At 32.0% G+C, this 17,024-nt stretch overlaps 1 protein-coding gene across 1 annotated transcript in view; it reads right to left on the bottom strand.

Annotated features, from left to right (window-relative positions):
- Positions 1-13,046, bottom strand: part of LOC134268643 (uncharacterized) — a 37,845-nt gene extending 24,799 nt beyond the window's left edge. The window contains exons 1-5 of the mRNA XM_062750898.1: positions 12,963-13,046; positions 6,853-7,072; positions 5,883-6,232; positions 4,693-4,886; positions 1,950-2,179 (exon numbers count right to left, since the gene is read on the bottom strand). Of these exons, the coding sequence (XP_062606882.1) occupies positions 1,950-2,179; positions 4,693-4,886; positions 5,883-6,232; positions 6,853-7,072; positions 12,963-13,014 (1,046 nt within the window). The 5' untranslated portion in view covers positions 13,015-13,046. The remainder of the gene's footprint in view (positions 1-1,949; positions 2,180-4,692; positions 4,887-5,882; positions 6,233-6,852; positions 7,073-12,962) is intronic.
- Between the last annotated feature and the right edge of the window lie 3,978 nt (positions 13,047-17,024).

Below are 17,024 nucleotides of genomic sequence, written 5' to 3'. Positions count from 1 at the left end.
AAAAATTCCAAAGAACTTTTGGACAATTTGAAATCACAAGATTTTATCAAAATCAACAGCTGAAAAACTTACAACTTTTCAACTTTATACACAACCATTACCCTCGATAAATTAAAGTCCAGGCTTATTGATATCATTGACAGCTGCGTTTTCAATAAAAATTGAACTCGTAAATTTACTTATCTCGTCATTGATCATTTGCAAAATTATTTTGTTAAAACACATTCCCATTGCACACATAATTACTCTGAAGTTGACATCAAAGAGATGCTTGAGTTTCTGATTGACAATATCTATGTGGTTTTGGAGACCAGGTATTCCAAGAATCTATTGGAATTCCCATGAGTACCAATTGCGCACAGATTTTACAGTTTTTCACAGAACATTTTGAAACAGAAGCCATGGGATCGGAAAAGGAATCATCAAGTATATCTGTAATAGAAACCTTACATTCTTTCAATTTTTTGTATGGTGTATTGGTTTAATACCAAAACTGGGCATCTGAAGACTGTACATATGACATATGTTAAATATTTCTGAGGATATGCGTGAAAAGAAAACACTTGCTGCGGCCTTCAACTCGACATTAAGATATATCGACGACGTATTGTCAATTAACAATGGTAGTTTCCATCCCTACTTCGATACGATATATCCTGGTGAGCTTGAGATAAAAGATACCATAGCGTCTGACACATCTGTTTCATACTTGGATATTTTACTTGAAAAGACGTTAATGGTAATCTAACAACCAAGCTATATGATAAACGTGATGACTTTAACTTTTCTATCGTCAACTTCCCTTACTTATGCAGCAATATACCTTCATCACCTGCATACGGAGTATATATATCTCAGTTGATTCGATACGCAAGAGAATGTTCTACGTATGAACAATTTCTAAAACGAGGTATATTGTTGACAAGCAAGTTGATGAGACAAGAATATCAGCAGTCTCTTTTAAAGTCATCAAGTTTTATGGTCGATACAATGACCTTGTCAGCAAATATAATTTATTATTGATACAAATTCTGTCTGACGTTTTTCATACCAATTGATAGTCCATTATTTAAATACTGAATTGACGACGGATTTTTCCGTTATTTCCTGATCATGACAAGAAGCACATGGCGGGTGTGACCGGTCAGCAAGGGATGCTTACTCCTCCATTGCACCTGATCCCATCTCTGATGTTTTGGAGGTCCGTGTTTGCTCTGCTCCAATTTTGTATTTTTATGGCCTTTGAAATTGAATACTGTTCGTTATCTCTATATCCTTCTTCGCTATTTTTGTTAAATAAAAGTGAGAAAGATTTTTAAAGGTTTTATTGAATCCAGTTCATATTATATAATTTTTTGTAAAATATACTACAATTGAAAGTTATCATTCAATGTATTAACCAAGACTTTCATTTTTTAATTCATTTGAACAGGAAATAAAGAAGGACAGATTTTTTACTACGATGTTTAATGGTAAAATTGGTGTTAAAAACATTCATTATAGCTATAGCCTATATTGTGCACAGATAGTGAATATACCAATATACACTGTATGTAAAGGAATTAAAAATATAATTATTTTTTTTAAATAATAATTGTAATGTAAAAACAATCCATTCATTAAACAAAGTACAATGTTATCATATTAATATGATATAAATTCAACCGTTTGTTATAGCGTATAATACAGAAATATTTCCAAAGGATGTGAGATTATGTACGTATGTGACGACATTAAGCGTCAATATGTTACAAGGCGATAATAATTATAGTCCGTATTTGAGAGAATCTCAATATTTGTCTCTCAAATTCTTCCACAAATGACAGTAGGTATGGAATACAATGAAGTTTAGAACTGTCACAGTGAAGATTTATCACAACTATTCATATATGTACATATTGCCAATAAATGCATTATCTATTTTACAACATCATTAGAAAACTTATGTTTTTCTCTGATTCATCATGTGTTGAGTATATCTTTGATCTTTGGACAAAATCTGCTGTATTAGATAAGAGAAGAAAGCAATGACAATCGCCACAAAACTCCACTGTAACGTTTTCCAGAACCAATTCCTTTCTGGGGGAGGGGGGACTGGTGTCGGTGTAGGTGGTGCAGGTTCAGGTTCCTCAAATTCAACCTTCTCCATTGTTACTGCCTTAAAACGCGGGTTACACAGCTGAAATTATTTAAAATATTCTAGAAGCTTAAAGTTGTCTTTATGATAGATATAATATGAAATGTGTTTGACGTTCAAAAAAAAGCTGCATTCAAAGTCTAACGACCAGACCTTTGCATGTACTTCTACAAGAGTTTTCTTTTTTTGCTATATACATACCGATATGCGTTCAGTGATTGTTTTAACAGAACTCAATAAAACAGTAGGCGTATACATGTATAAGAAAATGGTTGTAGGAAAGATGGGGATTCTGTTATACCTTAATTTTATTCCCTTTATGTCATCTTCACAAATTATGCTTTTAGAAAGCGCTATGTATTTTCTTTTATTCCAAAAAAGAATAAAACAATATATAATTCATTAAGCCCTACGCCATCAACAATCATTTTATCCCGACTCCCAATGTTCCGTTGCAATTATCAAGAAGATAATATGGGTTATTAAACTCGGGCAAATGAGAAACTCTGTGGATGGAGAAAAAGATCGGAAAAATATTTACAAAGAAATATATACTTCCTACCCCTAATTCCAATAGTTTTTATCTGTTCCTTCTAATAACCAAATTCACCTTACATGTAGTTTATTTTACAGATTTATTCCAGAAAATATTCACTTTTGGTTATTTCAAGATAGTGCCCGAGGAAAGGATCCAGATAACTTCTGAAATTCAGACAAATTAGTTAAATAAGTTTGTGTTTGTGACTGGACTACCGTTGCGTTTCTGCTTAAGTGTGCAGACGTGAATGAAGATTGGGCAAACATTTTTAAGTTTTACAGCTTAGTGTATTAGAAAATACTAGTATGCTTAAATGTTTATCATCTGCACTAAAATAAGGTATTCAAATATTTATTGATTCAAATTGACGTGTTTTAACAATTTAATCAAGATCTTTAAATTTAAGGAATATTGCATAAAGAAGGATATGGAGATAACGAACAGCATTTAATAGCAGTCCATAAACAAACCAAAACAGGAGCAGAGCAAACACGGACCTCCGAAACATAAGAGGTAGGATCAGGTGCCATGGAGGACTGAGCATCCCCTACTGACCGGTAGCACCCTCCGTGTGCTCCTTGTCATGATCGGGAAATAACGGACAAACCCATCGTCAATTCAGTGTATAAATAATGGACTAACAATTAGTATGGAAATTGTCAGTCAGCATTTGTCTCAATGATAAGTTGTATTTGCTGACAAGGTCATTGTATCAACCATAGAATTTACGAAATGACGACTTTAAACGAGACTGTTGATATTCTTGTTTCATCATACTGCTTTCAGAATTCTTAAGAATTTTTCTCAATTATAGCGTAATAAAAAAAAACATGCATTTGCAACAAAATTCTATATTTTTCGAAAAAGGTGGTTCCTATCGAAAACAGCCCCCAGTAAAAAAGGGAAATCATATTTAACACGTACAGCCCTCCGGAAACCCCATACAAAGGTAAATTGCCACAAAAAATATGAGGAAGTCAGGAAACCAGGTTTTTGAAGAAAAATGTCGTCCCTAAGGTGGAAAGCAAATTTAAACAAAAATCCCTTATTGCACATCAACAAGACTTTCCAAATTATATTCCAAATTATTATGCTTCCTGTCAGTTTGTCTCTATATAACCCATACCCTACTATTCTCGCATAGAGGTCTAAGGATTTATATAGCGTAAACACACTATGCCGAAATAGTGCACGGCTTTATTTACTGAAGAAAATTCTTCAGTGCACACGCCGGGGATCGAACTCACGACCATGAGATTGTCAGTCCGATGCCTTATCGATTACGCCACAGAGACGATCACTTATTGGTAGAATTTTATTATATATATAATTTTAATTTATACAATTGACACAAGAGGGAGAAAATAGACAAATATTATTTGAAAACAGTTATATTATTCTAAGGAACCTTAGATTAATGTGTACAACAAAGATTCAAACTAATTACATATAGATCGTTAGATGAACTGATTTCATGGGGTCATTAAAACGCTTTTTTATATGACGCTTGATTGAAGGATGTAAAAGATCAATGAGAATCGACGTCTGCAAACAAATAAGTCTTACTAACAAAACAGAAAATAAAGATGAGTTGCTTTGGGACAGAAAATCCCGACCTATTTAGAGAAAATACTAGTAACCAAAATAACTAAGCATGCAACCAATTTTAGCATGAAGATTTTGAATGAGTTCTTGCAGGTGCGCTGTGTTAGCACCGATATTTTCAGGAAAAAGTCAAATGGATTGCCGCATAAATAATTACAACAGTCAGCATAATAATAACAATAGTGTTGCATTATGCATGTACTATGCCTAAATAGTAGGCAGGGTTTGACACATACCATGTGTCAAACCCTGCCTACTATTTAGGCATAGTACATGCATAATGCAACACTATTATATAAATATTGTTTGGCTAATGCCAATAATATACATGTAAGAGGAACTGGCACATGTGAAACATTCTTTAAACAACTTGAGTATATAACTTGATATTAAAATAAAATAAGTAAAATACCGTTATCATGAAATTCAGTATTCTGATGTCTGTTTCAATATCTGGTGCGTCTCCGGGTTGATAATTTCTACACACTAGCAGTTTGTCTTTTGTAATACCAATGGCCTCACATATTTCAGTTTTCTTAACCTCTAGCTCCTCTTCAGACATGTCACATTCGTCCACTTTTGTCAATACAGCAAACACAGGTATTTCTGAAGGAGAGAAAATTTATTAATTTTTAATCACACGTACATGTCACCATAAAATCAAAACTTTTAGTCATGTTGAAACTAAAAATGGACATACTTAAGGATTATAGAAACTTGTGAATACAAGTATTTTTTTGCAAAATTATAATATATGTATTTCTAATCTTGTTTTAAAAATATTATTTTTGTTTAACCTTAATATATGCAAAGGCCTAAAGTGAATTTTTAGGTCTATGATTTATAAGACTCGTAATGTTGCATTCAAATTGAGATTAAGATATATCGACGACGTATTATCAATTGACATTGGTTATTCTCATTCTTATATCAATACAATCTATCCCAGTGGGCAAGTATAAGATACCACAGGGTCTGACACATCTGTTTCATATTTGGATATCTTACTTGAAATAGACATTAATGGTAATCGAACAACCAAGCTCTATGGTAAACGTGATGACTTTAACTTTAAAATTGTCAACTTCCCTTACTTATGCAGCAATATAGCTTCATCACCTGCATACGCATGAACAATTTCTAAAAGATAAGTTATCAGTTTCTATGGTTTCTATGGTTGATGCAATGCCTTAGTCAGCACATTCAATCTACCATTAAGTGAAATTAAGATTAATTTTACTTTTTCATACTAACTGTTACTTCGTCATTTACACACTGATTTGTCGATACATTTTCCCGTTATTTTCCGATCATGATAAGGCTGAATTACACAACGGGTGTGACCGGTCAGCAGGAGATGCTCACTCCTCTATTGCACCTGATCCCATCTCTAATGTTTTAAAGGTCCATGTTTGCTCTGCTCTAGCTTAATTGTATTGTTAAATGAACCCTAGAATACGGTTCATTATTTTCAAATATTTCATATAAACTAAGTGAATTTCGAATATTTTGATTCCAGTAAATTTTTTTTAATATCTAAATATTGATAAAAACTGAAATATTGGTGCATTTTTTCTTTTTATTTACAACCAGGAACATTACTTCTCTTCTTTATGTTTGCCTCTCTGTAAATTTCGTCGATGAGTGTCTGTGGAATGCTTGTACTCTTTGCTGAAATCACAACCATAATGATGTCCACCGTTAGCTTCTTCTCTTCGTTCCGGTCCTTTATTATTTTCCCTGCTTTCAGCTGTCTGCTTACATCGAGTAGATCGCAATTCTCCGGTAGTCTCCCGTTTATGATAAGATTCATTAACATACTGTTAACCGTTTCCTCTTCCTCTTTAGATGACGACAACTGAGCATCCAATCCGATAATGTCAATGAATGTTGGGAAGCAAAGCAATTTATCTGCTTCATCCTCAGGGTCCAAATATTCGTCTCGACTGATTCTATTGAATGAAAAAAAAGGTGAAGATTGAAGATAATGAACAGTGATTGTTCTAGCAAAAAAGCATTAATACAAACTTGTGAATATTTAGCAAAATAATCGGATCCCTGGAATAACCAGAGGTGGGATGAAGATGAGTAAGCATCTTCTTAGGTAGGGTCACTTCCATCGTGAGTCTAATTTATCGACTCAACCACCTTGAACATTCCGTTGTCAAATTCCTTATAAATAAATACTTACCTGTTGGTAACCTGCCTCGTTTCAAATATTGATAGGGTGTCTTGGTATGAGTGAAATATTCTATATAAATATGTATAACTATCACAGTGTCCAGCATATAAAAGAAACCTGCTTCGTTTTAAATATTGATCAGGAGTCTCCGTATATGTTTGAAAAATTATACATGTACATTTTTAAATTCAAGTTGTCCAGAAAAATAGAAAAGAAAAACGACAATAATAGTTATAAAAATGATCTTTTTTGAATTGGCAATAAAACACAATTAAAACTGAAGTTAATAGAAAAAGAGTGATAAGAAGTCAAATTCATATACAGCCTCAGTTTACGAGTACTGTCCTTATTATGAAGAGAGAGGGGGAACGTTGAAGTTAAGATACATACCTGTGAAATGTGGTTGTGATGTGCTTGTCTCCACCGCCAATGTCAGCGTAATAATCGTATTTCCCCGTCAGAGCTGTAATAGTAGAATTTATGAATGACGATTTTCCTACTCCGAGTGATCCAACTAGGAGAACATTCTTTGGTTCTTTTAAAGCTCTCAAATTCTTTTTCAGACGCTCGAAGATTTTCTCCTTTTCATTTAATCTTCTTGTAGTCTCCTCTTGTAAAGTAGAACAAAATAATTAATTGCAGTATGTATAAACAAAAACCTAGAGGTTTTTTTAAATAATATTATTCTTTCAATATCATAGAAAATTAAATTCATTTTACTATTATTATTCTGGGAAAATATTTTAAAAAATGTTTTGTCAGTATTTTTCTTTTCTATATTTTAGAACAATAGTTGCTGAGTTATGTTTTCAAGGAACATAAACAGATGTATACGTGGAAATCTTGTAGAATAATCAAAACAGTGAAATATGAGATTTTAGTCAAATATATCATTTTTATATTTAAACCAAACAATTATCTGTTATTAATAGCAAAAACAGCAAATTGCATGTTTATCGAATTATAAAGAATGTTGGATTCAATCCTTTATGTAAATTTCAATTTCTCATTTGTTTTCGGTGCGTAAAATGCTAAATCTGTTAAATCATGAGCATAATGTAAAAAAAGAAAGATTTTTAAAATCTGAGTGCACAAAAATGCATAATAAAATATAGTGCAATTCAAAGAAAGACACCCAGAAAGGCAATTTAGATTGTAAATAAAGATTTTGAATAAATATTGCATCATGTAAATAAATGACGGGGCGTAACTTGTACCTATAGGAATTTCGGAAGCTTTTTAGAGCATCTAAGTCTTCAAACATAGACTACATACTACATAAGTGAAGGAAGATGGCGATTTAAAAATTACCATGTTTTGGAATGTTTTTAAGTCTTCTGTGTGAGTTATTGGAGTGTAAATCACACAGACTTGCCATGAAGGCATATATTCATGAACCGCTCTTAGAACACCTTTACCATTAATCAATATTAAAAAATTTAGTGTGTGATAGAGAATTTCATATTTATTTTACTTTAAAAACTTTTCAATTCATCCATTCCTTAAATGATAATAACTGGAACTGTAAAGAAAGTTTCAATACATTGATGAATATACTTATTTATTACATCTGCTTTACATGTTACAGATCTGATAATAAATCGATAACCCTTACACATATAGTGTCGTGTATAACGGAGAACATGCAATATCGCAATTAATTTGTGTGTTAATGTCTTGCAAAAGGTTCAAGTTTACAAAATAAATAGCGGATATGTCTCTGATGATCATTTTGAACTGTTGCTTCTGTTCAAAAATGCATTTTGCTTTAATCGGCTCATTTATATCAGTCTTCATTTTGCTGACAGACTCCAAGTCTCTATCAGTTAAATTTAGTGACACTTTGAAGGCAAAACTATGGGGTCTACATGTCAAGTTTCGTAACTCCAGCAAGGCCATAGGTTCGGAGCTGACGGTAATGTTTAATTACTACAGCTTATTTTTTATGCAATATATGTATAATATTAAATAAAGAAATTATTCATTTATTTATTTATAATGCTTGTGTGAAAGGTATTAAATAGATTATTTATTTATAAATGCTTGTGTTAAAGGAAACGCATTTTGAGACAAAGATTAAAACAGTTTGTAAGGATTCTGGATGTTCCACGTCAACAAAAGATTCTGAGATTATCAAAGGTTAAGAACATACATAATAAATGACAATTAAAATTTGGTAATTTGTTCTCGTATTCATGATCAGTTAAATGTTAATGAACTGCAAGGACTGGGATGACAAAATGATTATATACAGATCAGCAACTATCAAAGTATATTTTAAGATAGGCGTGGGTATTTCATGTAAATATGGTTTCCTACTTTTAGCTTACTTGAGCCAAAGGCTAAAATTTGCTTTTCTGATTAAAATTTGTCCGTTTTCAATCGTTAACTTTTACAATTTTATCTTCTTCTTTTCGAGAACCATATGGTATATAAAAATTGGTCAGATGTAACCATTCCTAAGGAGTGTAAATGCAGGTTTGTTCAAACCGAGACCTCTGCGGGTAAGGTTGGATAGGGCCACAATGAATGTTCAAAGTTTTACTTAAGAAAAAATGGGAAAAAATATTTTTAAAAATTCTTCTTACGAATAGCAGAGCTGTAATTGATCAAATTATATAAAAACATCCTCAGGTCGTAAAAAATTAAATCCTGTCCCCGAGGGTAGAATGTATCCAAAAAGGCAATCAAAATTTTACAAAGGAATGCATAGAAAAAATCTTTAAAATTCTTCACATTCATTTGAAAACATCTTCAGGTAGTGTCGATTCAATTTGTTCAAAGCATGACCCCAGGAGGTAGGGTTGGACTAAAACAGAAGAATAAAAGTATATATGGAATTAAAAGATGTTTTAATTTTTTTTTTCAAGAACACCAAAGCCAATGTCAGTTATATTAATACAAAAGCATTATCAAGTACTGTACATTCAGGATTGTTCAAATCAATATATAGTCCTGGGGTAGGAAAGAGCCACAATATAAGAGAAAACTTATAGGACAATTTTATTTAAATCGAAAGCTCTAATAGTTTTTCAAAGCAATATGTAGGCATCACCAGTTAGTGTCAAGGGTCAAGTTTGAAAAAAAAAAAAAACAAGCTCACTTTTTAACAGTTTGGGACGTCTGAAAATATTTAAACTTAACAATAATAAACTGAATTTTGCTCAGATGAGCGAAATGACCCACGGGCCTATTCAACAATAAATTTTAGGAGGTAGTAAGAAGTGTCCTGGAGACTGGAAAAAGTTTGATGGTAACTGCTACAAGCTTCTGTCAAAAAAGGCTTCTTGGTCTACTTCAAAGGTACATGTATAGATATGAAATAAAACTAAACTAGTTGTAATAGGGACATAAGCAAGTGAAACTAAATTGTTGGTGATTATAACTAAAAGTAAATTATTCGTAACTATCTGTACTTTTATAACTATCATTTATAAAGATGTCAAGTCTTCATTCATGAATGAGCATCGGATTTTAAATCTTAAATTTGTATCCAAATAAAAAAATAATTAGGGAACAATTAACTTATAGCTTGAATGATATAAGTTTACCGTAAGAATAGAGGACAAAAACATAGTCATCATGTCAATCAATATATCCTCGGGAAAATAAAAGAAAATGATCATAGATAAACTGAAGGTGTTCAACGATTTCTATTCATATAGTATTTTCATCATCATTTATTGTGATTAAATTTTGTGAATTTTAGATAATTATTTTTGTCTTGATTAGTTTTCAGATTTGATAAGTCTGAGATTTTACTTTCAAAATCTATGTTATAATTTTTTTTTCTTTTTAGAGTTCATGTCAATCACTGAATGCCAACTTAGCAAGAATATTATCCAAAAGAGAAAATAACTGGATTCGTGATGCATTCAGGGGTATAGAAATGTTTTTTTAATCTTTTTAAAATATCATTACAATTTTATTGTTCTTCATAAAAATTATCAATTGACAATAAAACTTTCCTTTTTATGCAGTTGCATTTCTAATTAATTAATAGGTATCGGACCTCGTAAATTTTTGTTTAGAAAATAGTTCGTTTTAACAGCTGCAGATCCCGTTGCTTGGATCGATGCTACAGATTCACGTAAAGAAGGAGACTGGAGATGGTCCTCCTCAGGAAAGGTGTTGACGTACATTGGTTGGAAAAAAGGAGAACCTAATAACAAACGTGGTAATGAGGATTGTGGAGTTGTCTATTTTGCTGGTGGGGAGCTTGTTTGGAATGATCTACCCTGCAGTGCAGAGGCTCAGGCTCTATGCGAAAAAGCAGCCTAACGGAGATAATGTATATGTTTTGTAAGAATAAAACGTACCATATATTAAACATAAGTCATCTTTGCAGTCTTCAGAATCCCAGTTTTGATATAAAACTTATTGTTCATACAACCAGAAGTCTGTCACGAGACAGTAGCGTAAACGTACGTACAAGTGAAAAGTAGCACTTGGATTTAAGACTTTGTAACGGGCATCAATAAATGCAATTATGCATCTAAATTTAGTCTACTTGTGTGCTATGCTATATTGAAATCAAACAACAGCTGTAGGATGAGTAGCATTTTGAAAGTATTTCTAAGAAATTTCTATTTTAGTAACCATGACAACAACATTTACCAAAAGCAAATACCAATAAAGACATGTACATTATAATGTAATCTAATTAAATTCAGTGCAAAATTATTTGGAAATAAATCCAAAACTGTAGCTGGAATATCGGTTTAAAAGAATTTTCACAAAAATTTCTATTTTAAGTAAACATGGCAATACCCTTCATCAACAAAAAAAACCCTGATGCACTAGTTTATTATCTTAATGTACTCTACTTGTGTACCAAGTTATAATGAAATCAAACCAAAACTGTAAGAGGAGTGGCATTTTGAAAAATTGTTTATAGACAGACAGACCAATGGACGATTGACACCATACTATCGCATAAGCTCAGTTCTGGTCCCTGACCAGCAGAGCTAAAAAAAAAAAAAATAAGTAGCAACCGTTCCTTCTTCAAGCCTTCGGCACTTTTAGTAACCATAGCATCCAAATCAAAACCCGATATATAGCAGCATGTATTCTAGTGTACGCTATTTGTGTGCCAAGTTATATTGAAATCAGACAAAAACTGTAGGAGGAGTCTGGAGGAGTAGCGATTTAAAGAAATTTTTATTTTTAGTAACCAAGGCAACATCGTTCATCAAAAATCAAAAATGGTCGCTTTAGTTAGTGTAGTCTACTTCATGCCAATTATACATGTATATACATTTATGTACTATAATAAGACCTAAACTATAGAAGAAGCGTTTTTAAAAAAAATTCACATATACATGTATTTCTTTTTTTAGTTAATACCAACGCATCTTCGTTCATCGAAATTTTAAAAAATGGTGTATTACTTTATGTATCTTAGTGTAACCTGGGCAAGTTATACTGAAATCAGGCCAAAAACTGTAGGAGAAGTAGCGTTATAAAGCTTAAGGAATTTCACAGAAATTTCTATTTTTAGAAACCGCGGCTACACCGTTCATCGAATTAAATATCGATGCATTAAATTATGTATCTTAGTGTAGTCTACTTGTGTGCCAAGATTAGATATATTTTTTAAAATCATACCGAAAGACAGACGGGCGGGCGGACGATTGACACCTTAAAAATTTCCTGTCTCTGACCAGTAGAGCTAAAAACAGATGATATCTGTTTCATATTTGGATACTAGTATTAAACTAGAAAAGGACGTTACTGGTAATCTAACAACAAAGCTTTAATATGATAAATTGATGACTTAAACTTTTCAATCGTCAACTTTCCATACTTTTACAGCAATATACATGTACCGGTAGCATACGGGGTTTATATCTCTCAGTTGATTCGAGCATACTCTATGTAGGGTATGAACAATTTCTAAAATGACAAAAAACCTGATGAAACAAGAATATCATCAGTCTCGTTAAAGTCACCATTTCGTAAGTTCTGTGGTGGATACACTGACCTTGTCAGCAAAAAACAATTTATCACCGAGTTCAATGCTTACTGACGTTTTTCATACTAATTGTTAGTCCATTATTTGCACACTGCATTGTCGACGGATTTTCCCGTAATTTTTCCGATCATGACGAGGAGCACACGGCGGGTGTAACCGGTCGCCAGGGGATGCTTACTCCTCCATGGCAACTGATCCTACCTTTGATGTTTTAGAGGTCTGTGTTTGCTTTGCTTCTATTTTGTATTGGACTTTAATACCGTTCGTTATCTCCCTATATTTTCAACTTAAGGTAAACAATTTACATTGGCTTTAATCAATTTATTTGTTTTCCAAAGAATGTGTCAGTCAGAAATTACCTAGACATCTATAGATCACTTCCGGATTCTCATAACTAAGTAACTAGTACGTAAAACCTTGAACAGCTGTTGAAGGCTTGATTTCATTAATCATTTTTATGTAGAGAGCTATCTCTGTCGCATGTTTTAAATTAATATTTTTACTCATAATTAAACAATTTCCTTACCCATTTTTAAGACTTGGGCTCCTTGGAAACTAGTGTTTTCATGTACATTCATCGAAAATGAAAGTACACCAGATGGAGAAACATTGATCCCTTGCTCTGGTTTATCTTGGGATATGGAAGCGTAGTAGTGTCACGATTTTTTTTTTTTGAAAGTTGGAAATATAACTTTTTAATTTTCTTTTCCACTCTTCGAGTACTCTGAAATTACATAAGATGAACAGATATATATATACAAGGGCTCTTAAAATAGAAAGATGTGTGCCAAAAGTGAAAATATTTTTTTTCTTTATGTATTTCATTGAAAACAACATTTTGTAAAATCACTGGCAAATGGTCATTTTTTGTCTAATTTCATTATTTATTTCAACACATAAAGAAGAAAATGTGTAGTTACTTTTTATTAAAAGATCATTAAATATTCAGTTTTTAGTAATAAATAATTCATCACTTATAACATCAGTTCTTAAATTCAAGACCAATGTTGACTTTAAATCATTGTAAGTACGAGGGCTGTTCGGAAATTATTGAGACATTGTGTATATTTTGCTTTCTAATGAACGTCTTTCGATGAAAATTTGAATATACGTTTGATATACACTATGAATTAATAAAAGCAAAAAATATTTTACAAATATTAAATATTTTCTGTACAATGGTATATGAATGCGTCATCAGTAGGGGTACCCGGAGCCGTCTCGAAATAAGATATTGAAAATATGTATCACCAAGGTTCTAATTCTAAGTGAACCCATAATAAGAGCGAAAATAATTCTGTTTTTTGTGTATAATAATTCAGCTTTCATTCAAATTCATGCATGTTGTGCAACTTTGTTAGAATTTTGATAAGGAATACGGAAATCATAAAAAAAAATTAAGCGCGGTAGAGAAATCTACGAGGGCGTATTCGTGCCATATTGACAATGTGGGAAAAAAAAGTTAAAATCGTTTGAACGATTTAAGAAAACATTTGTACGATTTAAGAAAACGTTTGTACAATTTGTTAAATCGTTTGTACAATTTGTGAAATCGTTTGTACAATTTAATAAATCGTTTGTACAATTTGTTAAATCATTTGTACAATTTGTTTGTTAAATCGTTTGTACGATTTTTTAAAATAGTTTGTACAATTTAGGAAATTGTTTGTACGATTTTAGAAAATCGTTAAAAGTACGATTTGTTAAATCGTTTGTGCGATTTTTTAAATCGTTTGAATGATTTAGAAATCGTTTGTACGATTTGATAAATCGTTTGTACGATTTTTTTTCTTCTGATTCGGAACAGAAGCGTACTGGATAAGAAACCTGGTAAAGCTGTAATATAGACTATATAACAGGTACAGAAACAATAAATGTATTTTGTTACTTAAACTGTATGAATATTATTGTAATGTTATAATTGGTAAACCATCATATCACGATTACATTCACAATGTTCATTAAATTTTGTCATGTTTGTTAGCCCCACATGAATGACCATAATACTATGATGACAAGTCGCATCTTCATTAAACTTCATAGAGCATTAGACATGACGAGATAAAGCATTTAATCAAGGTCAATCTGACATCCACTACTCTACACTACTCTAAGACTTTAGTTTTAAGAGTAAGAAGTTGCAGCAACCTTCATTTGTTAATGACCAACAGAAATGATGTATACATGCAGTGATTTCATATACCAGGCAGATGCCAGACATCTAGTGTTCTATATCTATTCCAATGCGCCGCAGGTTTCAAAATAGCTTTAAAAGTGCAAACAATATAGTATGGGTTAACAAAAATAAAGTAAAACTCTTCTAAAGGGCTAATACCCTATGGCAACCCGTGTATAAGGTAACTTTCAGATCTAAGTCCACCTTGACCTTGACCTTAGTCATAGGTCCTTTGTCAAGATTATGACACATCCGTGGGTCATGGAGATTAATTGTATCAAGTATTGCCAACATCCAACATACCAGTAAGAAGTTACCGTCCAGATACGATTGAACTGATGGACAGAGACAGGGTGATTCCAATATAACCTCCCATCTTTGTTCGAGGGGGTATAAATCGTACAAACGATTTTCTAAATCGTACAAACGATTTTCTAAATCATTCAATCGATTTTCTAAATCGTTCAAACGATTTTCTAAATCGTTCAAACGATTTTCTAAATCGTTCAAACGATTTTCTAATCGTTCAAACAATTTAAAAAATCGTACAAACGATTTTTAATTTTTTTTTCTAATTATCAATTTGGCACGAATACGCCGTCGTAGAAATCTGCTACGAACGAATAAATGGATTTTGACGTCAAGGGCGGAGCAGCGAAAATACCTAAAATTTTGTGTAGCGCAAATGTAGAACTCTTCCAGACTCAACGACCCGCTAAAACAATAACAACGAGAAAAAAATGTGTTAGGGTTTGTTATTTCATTGGTATACATTTTTTGTTTTTACAATTAATTTAACCAGAGTAAAATCAAAAGCTCCGGACGACCATCAGTTATTATGTACGGTAATAATATCGTTGACCCGCGTTGCGTAAATCGGCACTGCATGATTTTAAGACATCTTTTCCCACAAATGAAATTTTTACAATCAGCATACATTTTTAAGGAATAGTTCAAGAGACTGTTTGATTCTTATACTGTTATATATCATTACAAAGAAGGAAAAGTATTAAACGCTTCCCGATCATTTTACATGCGAAACCGTCTCTGACGTTTAATGACGTAGCGATGCTGCTCCGGATCGATAGGCATATGCATGTTTATCATTTCACCAAAACTTTTCTTATTATCATAGGAGTTCGAAATTTTGTATAAATGTTTTATTCGTTCTTTATAAAATGTTGATAAATTTTCATGAAATTATCTCCGTCCTTTATGGAGAAAATGTAATTATCTCAATAATTTCCGAACAGCCCTCGTATGTGACTTAAATTTTCATGTCACACTTAACTTACAATATTTTTAAAACATCGTTGCTGATCAGATAAAAACTGTTGTTTTTATCAACTACAACAATTTCTTTGCTTATCAAGAGAATTGTTGTAAAATCTGTCAAGAATTGTTGTCATGCCAGTGATTTTACAACATGTTGATTTCAATGAAATATATACAGAAAAAATAAAATTATCTTCACTTCTGTGTGTTCAAATAAATGAAAATTAACCTTACCAACAGTATTTCTTTAAATTTATCATTAGTTAATCTTATTATGTATATTTATTATTTTTCATTTGAGAAAATGTATATTTGAAAGAAGACGCGAATAAAACATCAATTTCTTAAATATTCTAAATTAAATATGTCAACAAAAATATCACGTGAATTAATTAATATTATTAAGGTTAAATTCAAGAAATTCCTATTCTATGGTCGATACAATAACCTTGTCAGCAAATACAATATATCAATAAATCAATTGCTTACTGACGTTTTTTCATACTAATTGTTAGGCCATTATTATCGGCCGCAGCAGCGGCCGATCTATTTGTGATTGTGTTAGAAGGAAGTGCACATGGGGAAATGAGACGTTATTGTTTATTAGTTCAGTAAAATAATTCTTAAATGATTAAAAGTAAAAATCATGAGTAAAATATTTTAAAACCTTGCTTTAAACTTAGTATTAATTGTTGTTATTATATTTCAAATTCATTATCATTTCTCACCAGATAATTGATAAATCATGGTTATGTAAAAAGAGTGTACGTTAGATACTCCCCAGTCTGGGAGTGTGTAAGATTTGAAAGGAAATTGTCATGATTTCCCGGATATCAATAACGTAGAAGAAGTGCATGGTGAATAAAAATTGAAATTTTTTTAACAAGTAAAAATTGTTTTGAATATGCTCTACAGCTGCAAATGACCCAAAGATATGTTTTCAACATTTTGCACCGCGGCTTCTTGTAGCATAGTCTACTATGCAGGAACCATGGGCATTATCACATGACCAAGATCAAGGGTACCAGCACGTGGTTCTTGAGCAGTTGAGAGACCTACATCTTCATTTTGATGACAATAATTTCTTATCATAATTTTTTCTTATTTTGCTTTTTTACATCGATGAATCTATGAGCA

This window comes from Saccostrea cucullata, unplaced genomic scaffold, assembly GCF_032062105.1.
Source record: "Saccostrea cucullata isolate Sc308-1 unplaced genomic scaffold, CSIRO_AGI_Scuc_v1 ctg671, whole genome shotgun sequence".
Classification (NCBI taxonomy): Eukaryota; Metazoa; Mollusca; class Bivalvia; order Ostreida; family Ostreidae; genus Saccostrea; species Saccostrea cuccullata.
The sequence above is the reverse complement of the archived record's forward strand: the minus strand, read 5'-3'. Positions and strand labels throughout refer to the sequence as shown.